The sequence below is a fragment of the Fusarium coffeatum genome, assembly GCF_003316985.1.
Source record: "Fusarium coffeatum strain FIESC_28 chromosome Unknown BRIP53273_contig_127, whole genome shotgun sequence".
Lineage (NCBI taxonomy): Eukaryota > Fungi > Ascomycota > Sordariomycetes > Hypocreales > Nectriaceae > Fusarium > Fusarium coffeatum.
The window spans coordinates 44,189-60,746 of NW_022157920.1; the positions used below are offsets into that span (position 1 = coordinate 44,189).

Sequence of the window (16,558 nt, forward strand, 5' to 3'; positions counted from 1 at the left end):
TCCGTAGGGATATTGCTAATAACGTAAAAAGAAGGCGAACGGAAATTCCGGTCGGTACATGAGATGGCTGAATAATAGTTGTTCAATCTTGGCATGATGTAATAACGTTATGTACCTATTTATAATACCACGATGCTACATGATACCAGTAAGCAAAGCATTGGCGCCTGGGCATAGCGTCCCAGGTGGAACGAGTAAGCGCAGGGCGGAGGCCACTAATTGCCTTCATTGTAAAGTAAGCTGCAGGCCATCTGCTAGACGAAGGGCGAAAAAGAGAGAATCCTTGCAGAAAAGCAAAAAGAAACCTTTTAACTCTCCATCTCTAACCCTGCAAATTCCACAACAAAGTCAAAGAAGGTTTGAAGCAGAGCTGGCTTCATACCTTCATAATGGTCTTGAAATACCGGCCTTACCAACAGTTGTAGTTCCCTTTCATTCAAGTGCTGAGAGAGCCACTTTAGAAGTACCTTCAGGACGCCTGAATGATTGCCCGTAACGGAGGCCAGTAGTGGTGAAGAGATATGAGCAGGTTGAAGTTGAGTTAATTCTACTTGTGCGTTGGGCCTTGCGCCAAGTTGAATTAGTGCGCTGGCGACCTTGACGCTGCCGATGTAACAAGCCAGGGTGAGAGCTCGGTCCAGGTATTCTTGGTTTGAAGACAGCCCTTCAGGTAGCCTTAAAAGGCTTTCGACTGTCTCCTCACAACTGGTAATGCTCTTGTGCTTGGTCGCCGTTGACCACGCGTAAGCTTCCAAGATAGAGGCTGCCAGTTTGATCAAGTCGATGGAATCTTTCTGCATGCACTCCTCAACCAAGAACAAGATTAGGTCTGTGTGCTCATAAGCCACGGCTATCCCAAGTAGAGCCTTTAAATCAGTCATGGGAATGTTCTCATGGTGGACTATTCTTTCCACGACTGATTTTGAACCACAGCGACACGATAGTTCCAGGATGGCAGTGTCAAGAGGAACCAAGTCCACCAGCTCTTCAAAGAGGCGGGAGTTCTGTGTTTTGGAAACGTGCTGCAAGGCCTCTAAGCATGCATCATGTTTCGTTTTCGGGTCGTTGAATGTGTCGAGAAGAGCCCGGACAATTTGTGAGCTTGTTCGGATGCCAAGCTCTCCAGCACATGCAGCCTCTATGGCATTCAGGAAGCCATCGCCATTTGACTCAATACTGGCCTTCTCGGCTTGAATTGGAGGTCCGCGAGTTGACAGTCCGCCATACTGGAGTTCGTGATCTCTCAGTTGTAGTTGACGTGCGAACGCATTCTTATTTTTATGACAGAGTCCATCCAGACCCCTTGATCGTTGAGTTGGCCAACATCTCTTGCTCAACAGAGCTTTGACGATATCCACATGACCTACACGGGCTGCCACAACCAGAGGCAGGCCGTCGCGATCTCCGGAATCTCCGGATGCGTCAGCACCTCGCTCCAACAGCAGGTCCACAACATCGGCCCGGCCATTCTCGCATGCTATGTAGAGAGGACTGCAAAGATGCTGTTCATGAACAGTGTTTCCAAAAATAGCAAGAGAATTCGGGTTCGCTCCAGCGTTGAGAAGATATCTTACCATCTCCAAGTCGGCATCATGAGCGGCAGTGACCAGGGCCAGAGGATGATCGTCCGGTTTGGCTCTAGCTCCGAGCAAGACCTTCACCATAGCCGCGATCTGGGACTCAACCGCAAAAACCAGCAGCGAAGTATCCCCAGCATCGACATTGGGATCAAGTCCACCGTCAGCCAGTGTATTCAAAGCCTGAGTCTGACCTCCTACAATAGCCTTCATCGCCGGTTCCTGGTTACCGAAAAGTCCATGTGCCATGCACTTAGGATGAACATGTGCCTTGGCTCTCAAAAGAGCCTTGAGAACCTGACAGTGTCCAAACTCTGCTGCCGCTCCAAGGGGCGTATGGAAATAATGTCTCAGGTGATTGACATCGACGTGATGTTTGATGAGTAGCTTCACAGTGGCCAGGTCACCAGCTGCAGCCGCTACATGGAGGACATCCCCAAAGACACCATCCTTTGCTGTTTGTCCAGGTAGTTTTCGGAATATGGCACTGACTAGTTGCTGTAATCCACCGTTCATGTAAACCTTTGCTACCTTTTCAGAGGGTATCATGCCGCTCTTGGAAAAGATATCCCTCCTTGCGTATGGGTCGTACAGTGACTCGACAATCGATCGCATTAGTTCCAGGATCGCGGGATGTACCTTATTGTCATAATTGATTGGCACGGTTAATTGGCGATCGCAAGTGAGAATCTCCAGAATGATACGGGCGCCGATTAGGATCCTTCGTTCAGCAGCCACCAGCATTAGGTCTCTCAACTGGTCAGAGCTGAACCCATCAGCCGCGCCATTGTCCAGCAAACCTTTCACAACTTCATCAGTTGCAAACTCGACTGCAAGCCGTAGCGGATGATTGGGAAGTTTGGTGTCAATATGGAGATTGGGAGCATTCTCCACAATTAATAATACCACACTCAACTGCTGCATGGCTCTTGGGGCCCACTCCGATGGATCAAAGTCGAATCCAGGCATACCTTCGTGACGAAGGATGCGTCTGAAAGCTAGGATGCTGGCTTGGAGTGCATCTGTTAAGTCTTCTTCTTCCTGCTCCACGCCTTCGTCCTCGTCGATAGACCCTCCATCGTCTTCCCATGTATCGTCATCGTCTTCTTCCACCAAACTCGGGCCTGGAAAGTCTGTCTGTGTCGGACGTGGGTATCGGTGAGCAATTGGAGGTGCTAGCCACACAGGACGTGCTCCTAAGCTGCCACGCCGTAGTTGGGGCTCATCTTCCCTGAAGGCTGGCACCACACTAGACGGTGCCCTAGCGACAGTTGAGTCAACGTCAGCGCCTTCATTAACACACAATTCGACGATGTCCAAGTGCCCCATCTCACAAGCAGTAACCAAAGTTCGATCCATGATATACTCGAAATCATTTACACTCCTGATCTCTGTACCCTCGAGGATCTTAGTGATGACTTGAATCTTCCCAGCTCCAGCTGCGCTAAGCAAGGCAGTTTCGATTGTGTTCATGACGCTCTCGTCTTCGGCGGGATTTATCATCTTGACTACCAACTCCGCGTGACCAGCTCCGGATGCAGAGACTATGCCTAGATTGAAGTTCTCGAAGTCAATGAATGGATCGCCATCGTCCCTGCACAACTCCAAAACAGCGTGGATATACCCTTGGGCACAAGCTTCTAAATAAGCTGGTTTAACCTGTTCCTCAGAACATGACTCTTGACGAGCCAGGTGTAGCAAATGGCCAAAGGTAGCATCATTCTTGCCCTTGCAAGCGCTACTGAGTAGTTCTGCCGAAGATACTTTGGGATGGTATAGGGAGTCGAAGCATTCTCCTTGCAATGCACAACAAGGACCCAGGACCTCAGCATCAGCATAACGTGCTGCAACGTGAAGCAGCGATTCCCATTCTTTGTGAGTCACCTTCAGTGTCTTAGGCCCCCGCTCCAAAAGCCAGTCCCATATCATGTTCACTGGTTCCTTTCGCCCCGAAGAATACAACTCCTCGATTATATCTCCACAAGCAGGAACAGGATTCGTGTAGACATGATCTGGGTTCCCATAGCGAAGGGGCATGGCGAGCTCCTCGGCGCTCTCTCGTGTCCAAGGAAGGATATCCAGTTCAATGACTTTCTTGATGCTTTCAGTCCCAACACTCGATGCATTTTTGAGTGCCCGACACCAGGCAATTACAGAAACACCTCCGCCTAGTGATTCTAATAACAAGTCGTATGACTCTGTTTGCTTGTATCTCAAGCTAGCGATAAGGCTATCTTCCTTTGGACTTGTGATATCTTCAACGTGCCTTAGGCCATACTCTATCAGTACCTTGAGAGCTTCAAGTTTCCCGTTTGCAGCAGCAACGACGAATGCTTCCGAGATGGTTTCCTGATCGACCTCCTTCGCTTGTAGCTCTTGTCGTATTGTAGCAATATTGCCAATACTCGATGCAAGGGCTAAGGGATTCTGACTAGCCTGACCAAAGCCTGGGTCTAGTTGTTGGTCGTCGTCAGGTTTTGTAGTGTTTTCAACTTCGTCCTCCTCATCGGTATCCTCAGGGTGTGGACTTTCATCCCGAAGCCGCCGCTCTGTTGGACCAGGCTCGGAGAACCAAAACCTGTCACGGTGATCGCCTCGTGCCACAGCGGGTAAGACTGTGCCAGGAGGCGGCGGGTGGTTTTCCAGCAAGAATGAAGCAATTTCGTCATGGCCACCTTCCACGGCGGCATGTAGAGCATCTTTGAACTTGTAAGTCTCGCAGTAGATCTGTGCGTTCTCATCGACGAGTAGTTCGACCACTGATTGATGACCGTACCAAGCGGCTGCCTGGATTGGAGATCCCCTTGGAGGACCTTGTTGATTGACATTGGCATTGTAGGATATCAGAAGCTGTACTATGGCGATGTGGCCTTGGCTACACGCCGCTTGGAGAGCATCGCCTTTCGAACATTTTGCCGTTGGGCTTGCTCCCAGTTTGAGAAGGCGTTTCACAATATGAAGATCACCCTGTAAGCTTGCACTTCGTAGTGGTGACCCATACTTGCCCTCGGCTTCAAGATCTAAGCCGATATCACGAAGAAGATCAAGCATATCGACATGTCCTCTCAGCGCAGCAATTGCAATTGCATCATCCGGTATCCGGTTCTTCATGGCTGGCTGAGAAGCCAACAGAGAGCGTAAGCTATCAACGCGACCCTTTTTGATCATAGCAAGAACAAGTCGACCATCGTGCTCAGTGTTGGCCGCCTGTCGGCCGAAGCTCCGTGCTACAGACGCCTTGGTCAAGTATTCGACAACGCTGAAAAGAGCAGCATCGGTAACCATTGTGAGTGCTTCGTCGTATTCTGTCGCCGTCTCGATCAATGAGGACTTTGTAACCAGCAGTAATGCCACCCGGGTTTGAGAGGCCTCGCATGCAGCGTCAAGGGCATTTTTGAAAGGTGAAGCACTAGACTTTGGTGAAACTCCATGGTTCAACAGGGCTTCAACAACATCAACATATCCTCTGAAAGAGGCGGCTTGTAAAGCGTTACCGAAGCTGCCGCATATGATATTTGCATCTGCGCCAAGGCTGAGTAGACTGGTAGCTACAGCGCTGTTGCCGAAAAGACAAGCAAGGTAAAGCGGTGTATGGCCGGTGCTGCCTTTCTCATTGATGTCAAGATTTGTGCCTTCATCAATGAGCAAATCCATTAGACTTGTTAAGCCGAAGACAGCAGCTGTGAAGGTGGCAGAAGGTCGACTGTCAGACAAGATACATTCGTGTGTCATCTTTAGTGGATGATATGGAGAAATAATCCTCATAACATGTCTGATCCAATCCAGCCACCAGACAAAGGCGTAGCCTAGTCCTTCTTCTTGTCCTTCTTCTTCATCATCTTGGACAAAGTCTCTCAGAGGCCCAGAAAGTGTGGAAGGTAGTTTCTCACCCGATTCAGATGCGGCTAGATGTTGAGGCCAGTACAATCCTGCGTATACACTAGGGTCGTAAATAGCATCCAGGACTGAAGCATGGAGCGGAACTGGACCAGGGCCTTGAGAGCACTGTTTGAGACAAGCTTCTGCTATCAGACGATTGCCAATAGGCTCCGAGAACATGTCCTGACCACACATGTAGTCGCGAACTGAAGGGTGACAGAAGCGAAGTGTCTGCGTCGCAGCATCGATGACCACCATGTTCAGGCAAACAGCCGAAAGATCGGGTAGGCGGACTTCCTGGGAATGTCTGAGATGTAGCCTGAGAAGATTGCTAAGGGCGTCGATTGTCAATGGGCACTTTGCATATAGAACCCAACAGAAAAGACATTTCACCATGGCTTTTGCGGTATCGTCCAAGGCTTGGAGTGATCTAAAGGTCTCATCGTAGAGGCGATCCAGATTTGTAGCAAGTCCGGCATCGAGAGCCTTGACCACATCCATCTCCGCTTCTTTTCGTGTCAGGAGCTCGAGTTGAAGCTCAACCCATAGAAACCTTGAGCTAAATTAGCGATATGGGATATGGAAACAAAAAAGGTACAATTACATTTCTTGGGCGCCGGCTAGTAAGGATTCGCGTATCCTTCCTAGTAGAATCTCCGATACATTTCCCAGAAGTAGAGTCCGACTGCGAACAGCTGAAGCTAACTTCATATCTACAAAGCTCCCGATATCCCTGCAGTTGAGTTGAGGTGACACCTCAATGGTCAGTGCAGTCGGGAATAACTTCTTGATCTGGACGTCATTGCGGCTTGTTATAATAACTTTGATGATACCCTGCGAGTCTTCTACCAGGCGTTCCAAAGCTTGAATCAGCTCTGCACGGTCAGGCTTTGCCAGCTCATCGATGGCATCCAGGGCTATGATGGTTGTCTTGTTCATTTGGAGTTGCTGGAGGAGTCGCAAGCAGCTGGCAGCTCCTAGTTTGACCGAGTTTGGGCCGCCATTGTCTAATTTCCCATACTCAGAGATGATGACTGGATCGATGATACCATTGTCTCGGTTGACCGCCACCTGGAACAGTATGCTTCTTAGTATGGCATCTGGGTTCGCGCGATCGGGCTCTGATATGGTGTTTGAGCAGTAATAGTAGGCGACAGATAATTTGCCTTGACGCTGCTGCCGTAACTGATCAACCACCACCGAGAACATAGAGGATTTTCCACAGCCCCTAACGCCTTGGACAAGTAGAGTCAAAGAGGTCTTTGAGTCATGCCAGTCTGTATAGTCTGGATGGTTTGAGATCCATGAACATGAGCCTGGCATCACCTTGTCTGACACCGATTGGTGGTGAAGCCAGTATGGAGAGGCTGATATCCAATTGGCTACGTCAGTGAACGCTTTATCATGTGAGCGCGCCTCGATATCAGCAGTGATAGACTTTAAGCCCTGCTTGACGTCGCGAATGGTTTCATGGTGTGCTCTGGTACTCTCCATCTTATCCATATCTCGTCGTCGGCCTCGAAGAGCAGCGTTCTCAACGTCAGCGAGGATTCGTTGGGTTTTGCTGATTTCTCTGTCGACTTCATGACAGACCATATCACGCGAAATGCTTCGTAGCTGATCGGCGGTTCTGTCGTAGCAGTCCTTGTAATGGTTGATCAAACAATGCTCCTCGCTGTAGATCTGATTCAAAAGCTTGAAGAAGAGCTGATGCCGATGAAGTTTGGCGGTAGACTTGAGCTTTGTAACAAGATCGCAGTTGTCTCTGAATGGCAACCAACCCATCAGATCCTCGTCAAGCGCAAGTGGTATGATACTGTTTCGTTCCTTATGATGGGTGCTTCGGAGCTCAAGAAATGCAAGCTCTGTGATGACATGGTGAAAACGAGGGTTCTTGCAATGAGCTTCCACTACATTTCTGATAGCCTTTTCCGTCGCCATCATGGGAGTTGACTTGGTTTGCGCGTCCTCGTAGGCTTTCTTGACCGCTTCGAGATACGGAGTTGTGAAAGGGTCACGGTAGTATCGTCGCAGTACTTCAGCTCCACAAACGATGACTTTGTCCACACGATTGACTGTGCCATCTTCACTAGAGGCGTCTTTCTCCGGAAGTAAGCAGAATTGATTAGAGAGAATATTCCTGACGGACTCAGATCCTCCAGTTCGTGAATAGAGTAGAGGAAGTGGAGCTCGGTCAGAAACCGTCCGAGACCGGATATCATGAAGCCATTTGATAAGCTCTATCACGCATGAAGCGTTGGCAGTGCCATAGGCTTTGTTGTCGTGAGCATACACGACAAAGAGACTCGGTGCTTCGGCCTTGCTGAACACGTCTGTCTCTGCGAGTTGCTTGAGTATACGGCCGAAGAGAGTATCGAGCGCTGGTCATTTAGGTCAGGAAACAGGCGCAAAGCTCTAATCTTGAGGAGTTTTACCATCTTCCAGATCAGATGCGCTCTGAGCAGCGGTATTAGTGGAAACCATCATTACGTTGACGGAAAGAGCTAAAGTGACATGAACAGGGTAAGCAAAACGGGGCGGCTTTTGTCATTTTGTAACCGGAGAGTCCGTGATTGTGAAAAAGGGCACGCAAGTACATGACAAGACTCCACCAAAGCTGAATGTAAATCCCGCTGCTCAAAGGTCCCCCATGTGTCAGCCGACATCTGCAAAGAACAACAGAACCAATAGGTTAAGCTGTATCGACGAGGCGGGTTGCAGTAATGCTTTATCGGGCACCAGAATTAGGCAACCGTGATGTGTCGGCCTCATGAAATGAACGCTTTGAGCCAAATAAACGGGATTTGAGCATGGCCTGATCCTCCTTCAACCAGTGCGTTGTCTTGGTTGTGTAGCAATTGTAGGGCGTGATCCATGTAATTGGACGGCAGCTGTCAAAAATGGCTGGTACTGACCTGGGGGCCGTAGGCGGAGGAAAGTCTCCACAAACATGGAACGGTAGATCTGGCGCGGAGTGTTAGTACTGTACTTTTGACCATCCCTCATGTAGTGTTTCGATATCAGTACCGCACTAACAAGATGGCAAGGGTCTGATGTATGTATACCTCGGAATTTCAAGGCCCAAGACAATTGTCACTGCATTTTCAACCTGCACGGGCATCCTACGTTCAGCACATAGCCACTGTAAACAAGTCCGAGGCAATGCGTTTGCATTTTCGACTTGTCGGCCACGACAATTCTACATCGCTATTGATCACACATTATTCGTAATATAAATAGATATCCAGTATTTTGAAGTAAGTTTTAAAGAATTTTGTAAAGATATTCCTGATCAGCTGTGCTTCCGGGTAACTTTAGTGCTCAGCCAGCCAAAATGAGCAGTTCAACGAAAGATCTGGCAAAACAATGGGCCAACCCAGGCGACATCCTCAGCATTCTCCTCCTCATCGGAAGCGACATCGTTCAAAAAGCAATCACCCAACTCGTCGGTCATAAATTGCGTATACCTGGTACAAAAACCCATTTTCACATCGCACCGGTCGCTTTCTCATTCGGCTGGGCTACCTACGGCTTCACCAACCTTGTCGCTGCTGTAGGCAGCATGAGATTGATGCCGACGACCGATTGCCCTTCAATTTTAGTCAATAGTTCTAATGGCTTCACTCGCGATAATCGGTCTTGGGTGTTGGGTCGGATTCTTCGTGACCATGAGATCCATCATATGGTCGATCCAAGACCTATCAGTGAGGGAGGTCGTGCGGAGTCTATACGAATCGACGTGTTTCATCTCAATCCTGTCAAGTCGCCGACATGCGATATGATATGGTGGCTTGGATGGGCCACGCTGGCGACTCAACTTGTCATAGTAACTATTCCAGGATTCTTGTACGGAGACTGGACTATTTTACTCATCGCATTAGTCGGCATTTGTCTTGTGTTCATTACAGTTGCGCTGCCACAATGGAATGAAGAGAAATGGGCCACGCCCAGTCTATTAACCCGCGAAAAGGTGACTTGCCTCACGCGCGGGAATGGCTACTTGCACATAATGGTATTCATCGGATGCTCAGGGTCACTGGACTTGGAAAGGCTAGCCACGCGAATGTCCACACCACGCGCTGGGACCCGTTGGATTTCTCTTCTACTGGCTATCCTCTGGATCTGTCTACTGGTATCCATATCCGCCCTGAAAGAGCATACGTGGTTTCTGATTGGTATTGGAGGACTCGGGATGCTACATAATGTTTTGGCAGCTGGTATATCGAGAGATCCTGCTGCCTCCAACTTCCACCTAACGAAATTCGAACGAGCGCCGACAATCATCGGCATCCACCAGGGCTCAGGAAATGATGATGCAGATGCAAATGTTGATCCAGACCAAGTCCGACAGGAACTTTCGGACCTGGAGGCTTGGGTATCGAGTCCAACAAATACCCAGGGAGAAACGGCAAATGAGCCCTGTTCCCATTTGCCGACCTCAAGCCCTTCGTGGATCACGTCCATGTCAGAGAAGGACGGTACACCGGATTGGTTAAGAGCAGTACAGCCTACCTTCACTGAACCCTCCGACACAGAAGCTGCACAGCCATCCACCAAGCAGACATGGAACCCATTCAAGCCAAATACCTCGAACACAGGCAAGGTGATATACGCCAAGGGTGTCCATGGCGCTCTGATGGAATTGGAAAAATGGGTACCCAATGCCGGACTCTCTATGGTACAAATATTCTTCCCAACCGGCCTACAGTACCATGACGAAGCGATTCGAGATAATGTACACAAGAAGTTCTGGAAGAGGGCGTACAATACTAGGAAGCTTAGGGCGAAGGCTGAAGAGAAGAGGAGAGCTGAGGATAGACCTGGGGATCTGCTTGAAGTTTGACGTCTATGTCAACAGAGGATGCATAAAGAACTCATATTATGTAATGTTACTTAATAGCGCTACTCGTGACATCATAACTCATAAGCCGTCATATCTCATACAACCTAATCACCATCAAACCTCACCCGCGGCACAACCCTTCTTCTCTGCCCCACCACAGAAACGGGCGCATCAGGCACATGTGGTACTGGTCTCTCTCCCTGTTTATCTCCCTCAACTCTCACTCTGCGCGCAACACTCGATCGCGTCGGAATCGGAACTACATCATCTTCCTCTTCCTCCTCATCTTCAACAGTGGCGTAGTATCTCGGTCTCATTCTCTGCTCGCCACTTACTACGATTCTTCTACCGCGTTGTTCGGATGCTGCTTCACTTCCGTCTATTTCTCGAGACATACTTAGACGTCTGGCGCGGAGGTTCTCTTGGACGGGACTGTCTTGTGTTTGTGTTTCGTAGCCTCCGAATAGATCGTATTGCTCATCGAACCGATCATCAAACTCTTCGTCCTCTGGCTCAGGAGGTCTAGTGACTCTTTGCCGAACGCGTGATTGGTTTGATGTATGTGCTGGTTGGTACTGCACGATAGGACGTCCGCTTGATGGGGGATGAGCGACGGATGCACGGCGCTGTAAGACCTGTCTTCTTATATCGGGTTCACGCGATGAGGTGATGGAGATGACAGTGGGGTCTCCATGCTGAACCTGGCGGCCTGTTCTATGTTCTTGGTGCTCTCGCTGGAATGGCTGTTGAGGGTATATCCCCCTATCAACGAGAAGGTTAAGGATGGTGTCGAGCTTGGACTTGATCTCCTTGTCATCACCATGTCTGATCAGGGCTCTATTCATATCACCCTCGCTCACTCCGGCAAGACTGCCGCCAATCATAGCGGCGATGTCATTCCGTTGCGAACTCAAGAAGGGATTGCGATAGCCTTGTCGCTCCCTATCTTCGAGCAATCGATCGATGATTCCTACCAGATGATCTCGTTCCTGTTTCTCGCGTGTCTCGTCTCGGCTATACTGACTTGTCGTTACACTCCCAGGCAGATATCGAGGCCAGAATCTTCCCGGGTCAGATTGAACTTCTGAGCTCCTGTCCTCAAGTTGTCTTCGGACGTTATCCAGACTATCCAAGACTTGGCCCATAACCTGTAATGTTTTTTGATCGCTCGATGGCGGGGCGCTGTCTCTTCGTCGACTGGATGGCTTCTTCTTGGACTGTCGCTCTGGAAGTGCCCCTCTCATGACAGGTGGGGGGTCAGAGGCCGGCTGTCTAGGCACGAGCGGTTGGGGTTGGGGTCGTCTAGGCATTCTGTCGGGGTACACAGGCGGAGGTGGAGGTGGAGGCGGAGGGTCGTAGGCATCAGGCGTTGAAAACTCTATATCATCGTATTCCAATGGGGGCCGGCTATTGGGAACTGGTCTGTATGGTCCTGGCTGTGAGTAAGGTGGCGCCCTAGAAGGACCAGGGAAGTAGCTGTAATGGTCAGAGGGAAACGGATATGAACCGGGGTAATTGGTAGGATACGAAGACGGGGTTTGGGGACTCGGTGAAGGATACCATGGGCTTGCATCTTGTTGAAAGGGTCCGACATTTGGAGAGTAGGTGTCGTAGCCGCGAGTACCAGGACTGTAGAGGCCTAGGCCAGTACCTTGTGTCTCGGCCGGGTAGTCATAGTAGTAGTCGTCGGTTGAGTGTGCGCGTCGCTGTCTAGCTGGTTTCTTATGCTGTCTTCTAGGTGGTCCTCGTTGGCGGGTCTTCTTCTTCCCTTTCTCATCATCCGAAGGGTCTTCTTGATACGGGGCGCGATCGTCCCGAGGACGGCTGGTTTGTTCTGCGCCATCCTGGCCTTGCTGCGGGGTTGATGACGCCATCGCGACACGCCCAGGGTTGTTAATGTGTCGTCGCGACTATGTTTGCTAGATCTTGGAAACTTTTGAGACAGATACTGGTAAGTCAGAAATGTTTGTGACAACGTCAGGGATGATGTTGGAAAAGAAATGTCAATCAGAGCTAGCTTTGTTAGGTCAAGAACGGGATGAGCTCATCCCCCAAACTCCCCTCAATCAAGCCCAATGAGGCTCTGCTGCAGTTCGCCCAGTTGCTTACGTGTACAAGAAAAGCTGCCTTGCGCATTGTTGTATTGGGCTTTTGCAGTTTGGCTGCACAACTTCAACGAGACATCTTGGGGTCATTTGACTGGTCGGTCGGAAGAGAAAACAGGATTAGTGTATGCATTGTGGCTGCGGTTGCGAACGTGACTTTATTCAGTGGCCTTGGGGTTGTGCTTGGAGTTCAGTTGCACGATAGGCTCACTAGCACTTTAATCAAGTCCTGAGGGTCTGTATTAACTGATAAAGCTCCGATCCAAACTCTTATAGATATATCTCTAATTCAGAGTCACGCAAGCAGATAAATTGCTTTTGTCAGAGAGGATTCCCTGCTTGTTTTAAATCGAGGCTGCCGACATGCAATAATCAGCAGATTGCTGACCACCTTTCATGCACGGCGTACAGCTTCGTATGCACTGTGACATGGACAGTAACGGACCGTGAATCTCACACTGTTGTCTCGTTGACCTTTTAAATTTCCAAGGTACAATCTCGTACTGACAGTTGTGGCCTAACGCAGCGACTCGGACACAACAGGCACGCTCATCCCAGATAGTCCAATAGACACTGCACTTGCGGATGACCGCGGTGGGGGTTAAAGTTGCAGTGCAAACTGGTGTGGCAACTATCACAAGCCAGCCCCGAGTAGTTACCTTTTTGCATTTGGGTTTTGATCTGTATTATGAGATGTGTCCCAATTCCATTCCGCCGCAAAGGTTGAACTTGCAGTGAAGCGCTGGATCTGGCTCCGATACATCCTATTAGACTCGGCCGACCTGAGACAAGAGGGAAAAGACTCATCATGAGTTCCTTTGATAGCAGAATGCGACAAGAGTCACAATAGCCAAATCAATTTTCGAAATAAAACAACAGACATTTCTTGTATACCTACTAGCTTTAGGTGCTGGTTTTCCTTGCGGAATACATGTTTGTCGTCACGAAATGCACACAATGTCTATAGTTAAGTATCGTTGTTTGGGCTCATATGCCGAGGCACACGATCAAACAATGCTTACTACGCGAAAACTAATAATCCTCCCAGCAACTTAACAACCAGTTGACAGAGGTTAAAAATGCAGTGAAGCGAGACAGAGCGGGAGCGGGCGCGAGGTCCTGCATTGTGGCTGTGTCCGCTGCGCCCTGCTCTTATTCCCTGTTAACCTTCTCCTTTGGTTGCTCTGGATGCCTCCAGGTCCATCTTCTCGGGAGAGGTTAAAATTGCAGTGAAGGGAGAATTTTCATATACCTCATGGTGCCGGGGTTGGAAGTGGTTTTATTCAGGAGGTCATCACAACAAGCTACAATCAAGACAAGCACAGCGGCCACTTCTTCTCAAAGTGGCCACTTCCCACCTTTATATGTACACAGCAGGTATGGATCCTTCTGTTTACAAGTCATTGCCAAAACAGTAGACATAAAGTGCAATCAACTTGACTTTTACTATAACAATCTAAGTATAAGATATGACTTTTGAAAGTCCAATTGACACAATAAACAGTTCTCAATGTACTGATAGTGATTGAGAACCGTCTTATGATGCCGATACGCCAAGGTCACCCACATCCGTCTTCTTGCCCCACCTCTCATAGGTCAATTTAACATTTTCCTACCATCCGCCCCTTCATTGGGTGAGATCGTATAATCCTTCGCGATGGATTGACACGAAGATTCTTACTTCCTATAGCCCTAAGCCTTTCAAGACTTAAGCGCAGTCAATCATTGTCAACATGCAAACGATTAGGCACTCACCCCTGTCCTTTGTCCACTGCGCCTTCCTTTTATCCCTGTTTACCTTCCCATTCGGTCGCTATGGGATGCCTCCTAATCTATCCTCTCGAGAGGGGCTAAAATTGCAGTGAAATCGGTCGCTTATATATCTAAGCGCTATCATCTTGTAGCACTCCATTTTACAAAGATCATTATCCACTCCTCAATTGACTGAGGCAAAAGCAAACAGCACCCTTATCCAAGAGCTCTACTGCAGATTGAACACGTGGATTGCCTACCGAGACTGGGTATTCATGCTCAATTTCTTACAAAGCAGTTGATGAGGTCCCGTGCCATTGCTGACAACTTATATCACATTTTATTTGCTTCAAGTCAGATGTTAGTAGTCTTGTCGCCTTATGAACACCGATAGCCACTTGGTATAGCCTACAGTAGATCATTCGTCCTATAAGTCACAGTTATATAGGTAACTAGCTAGATATGGAAGGTAACACCGTCGTATAACCGTATTCTAAGCCGCATTGAGTTTTCGGAATGTCGCATCGCGGCGACAATCAAATCCTCCATCTCACTCTTTGTAGTCTAATTTCTTACTACCTGCTCATTATGTCTTGCTACGCCGCTGAGAGGTTTTGCCTGTGACGAGAATCATGCTCCGTCGCAATGCTTATAAAGACTTGATATTGATCACTTTCCTCTGCCGATTTTTGTCTGCGTATCACCAGTTTTCAAGATGCGAACATTCCATACACTACTTTCTGTAATCCAGTCCCTTGCGCAGTCACGGGGTGATTCCCCTGCTGTGCGGTATGCGGATGAGTCTGGCTATAAGACGATCTCGTATGCGGAGCATTGGCAGAATATTAACGATGCGGCAAAGAATTGGACTGCGGAGCTAACTCAGGCAGGAATTGCTAAAGGCTCTGTAGTTGGGCTTTGGTAAGTTAGCATAATGGTCTGCATAAGCTATAGCTAATTCCACTCAGGATGAAAGGATTGTCCTATGAGGACTTGCTGCACTATCTCTCACTCCTAAGAGCAGGTTTTGTCCCACAGTTGTTTCCCTTTCGCATGCAAGATCCATCTATTCTCTTCGAGCTTTTAGCAAAGGGTGGCGCTACAGCTTTACTATATGATCCAGACTGCGAGCCCCTAGTTAGAGACTGCCCAGTGCCTACAGCCTCTATCAGTGGGGTTGTGGGGAGAACACCCGATGATGTATATCTGAACGCTGTCACGACGTCTGCAAACGGTGATCAGGTCTTGGTCATCTTCCATACCTCAGGATCTACGTCCATACCCAAGCTAGTCCCCCAGACAGTGCGATGGCTGGACTGCTTGATTCGGAAACATCAACATGACCATATAAGAGATAGTCCCGATTCCGTTATTTCCGCTATGTAAGGTCTTCCTCACGTCAGCTGTGAGCTCGGGCTGACGTTTTCCAGTGGCTCTCATGCCCATCTTGGCAACACTATCGTTCTCGCAGTACACCTGGCGGCTGGAAGTTGCTTGCTGTTGCCTACCACCATTCCTTATTCGCCTTTGCAACTCGACGATATGATCACAAATGGAGGGCTTACCATATTGAGCATCTTTCCTGGTCTCCTTGTACCAATGTTCGCTGAGGCCCGTCGCGACGATGCATTTCTCAAGAAGCTGCAGAACCTCCAGAAGATCAACTTCGCTGGCCATATCCTTCAGCCCAAAGAGGAAGCTTGGGGCCGTGAGAATGGGCTCAAGCTGATTAACGTCTACGGCTCTACTGAAATTGGTGTTTCGATGATGTCCACTCCGACTTCACCATATGTTTCGCCCTTGGCTGAGTCAGGATGCGAATTCATTCCTTTTGGCGAACCTTTATCTGGATCAGATCAACTCTTTCAACTTATCATCCCAGCAGAGGCCGACGACTGCCCCCACCCTTCTCTTAGAAACAAATCGGATGGCAAGTTCCATACTGGCGATGTATTGCAGTGTATCAGCAAGGATCAATACGTCTATAGAGGCCGAGTCGACGACACAATCAAGATGAAGCTCGGTCAACCCTGTGACGCAGGTTCTCTCGAGGCCGATGTGATGCAGATTTGTGAAAGCGATTTAATCAGCGCTGTCTCTGTTATTGGTTCTGGACGTCTTTCGCCGGCAATGGTGGTTGAGGCAAAGGATGATGCGATTTTTGAGGCGGATGATGACAAGCTGTTGGCACTCAAAAATGAGATTATTTTCAGGACTGCGCTGTTTCAAAAGCAGAAATACGCTCATGTGTGGATTTCTGATGTGCGTCTTGTTTTTGTTGTGAAGAAGGGTACATTGCCTAGGACGCCGAAGGGAAATGTTATGAGGAAGGCGGTTGAGAAGATGTTTGCCAAAGATTTAGATGAGTTTTTCCTAAGTGCCTCTAAGCCTTAGAAGACTTT

The 16,558-nt window shown here is 48.9% G+C and overlaps 4 protein-coding genes across 4 annotated transcripts; 2 read left to right on the forward strand and 2 right to left on the reverse strand.

Annotated features, from left to right (window-relative positions):
* Window positions 1–308: 308 nt before the first annotated feature.
* FIESC28_05891 (uncharacterized protein) lies at window positions 309–7,943 on the reverse strand (the record flags this gene model as incomplete). The annotated part of the gene is made up of 3 exons (XM_031160036.1): window positions 309–6,009; window positions 6,061–7,837; window positions 7,892–7,943. The coding sequence occupies 3 exons, from the start codon at window positions 7,941–7,943 to the stop codon at window positions 309–311; spliced, it is 7,530 nt and encodes a 2,509-aa protein (XP_031015897.1).
* Window positions 7,944–8,790: 847 nt separating this feature from the next.
* Window positions 8,791–10,299, forward strand: FIESC28_05892 (uncharacterized protein; the record flags this gene model as incomplete). Its single annotated transcript, XM_031160037.1, has 1 exon — window positions 8,791–10,299. The coding sequence occupies one exon, from the start codon at window positions 8,791–8,793 to the stop codon at window positions 10,297–10,299; it is 1,509 nt and encodes a 502-aa protein (XP_031015898.1).
* A 104-nt stretch (window positions 10,300–10,403) lies between these two features.
* On the reverse strand, window positions 10,404–12,173 carry FIESC28_05893 (uncharacterized protein; the record flags this gene model as incomplete). The annotated part of the gene is made up of 1 exon (XM_031160038.1): window positions 10,404–12,173. The coding sequence occupies one exon, from the start codon at window positions 12,171–12,173 to the stop codon at window positions 10,404–10,406; it is 1,770 nt and encodes a 589-aa protein (XP_031015899.1).
* A 2,698-nt stretch (window positions 12,174–14,871) lies between these two features.
* FIESC28_05894 (uncharacterized protein) lies at window positions 14,872–16,550 on the forward strand (the record flags this gene model as incomplete). Its single annotated transcript, XM_031160039.1, has 3 exons — window positions 14,872–15,077; window positions 15,125–15,538; window positions 15,587–16,550. The coding sequence occupies 3 exons, from the start codon at window positions 14,872–14,874 to the stop codon at window positions 16,548–16,550; spliced, it is 1,584 nt and encodes a 527-aa protein (XP_031015900.1).
* Between the last annotated feature and the right edge of the window lie 8 nt (window positions 16,551–16,558).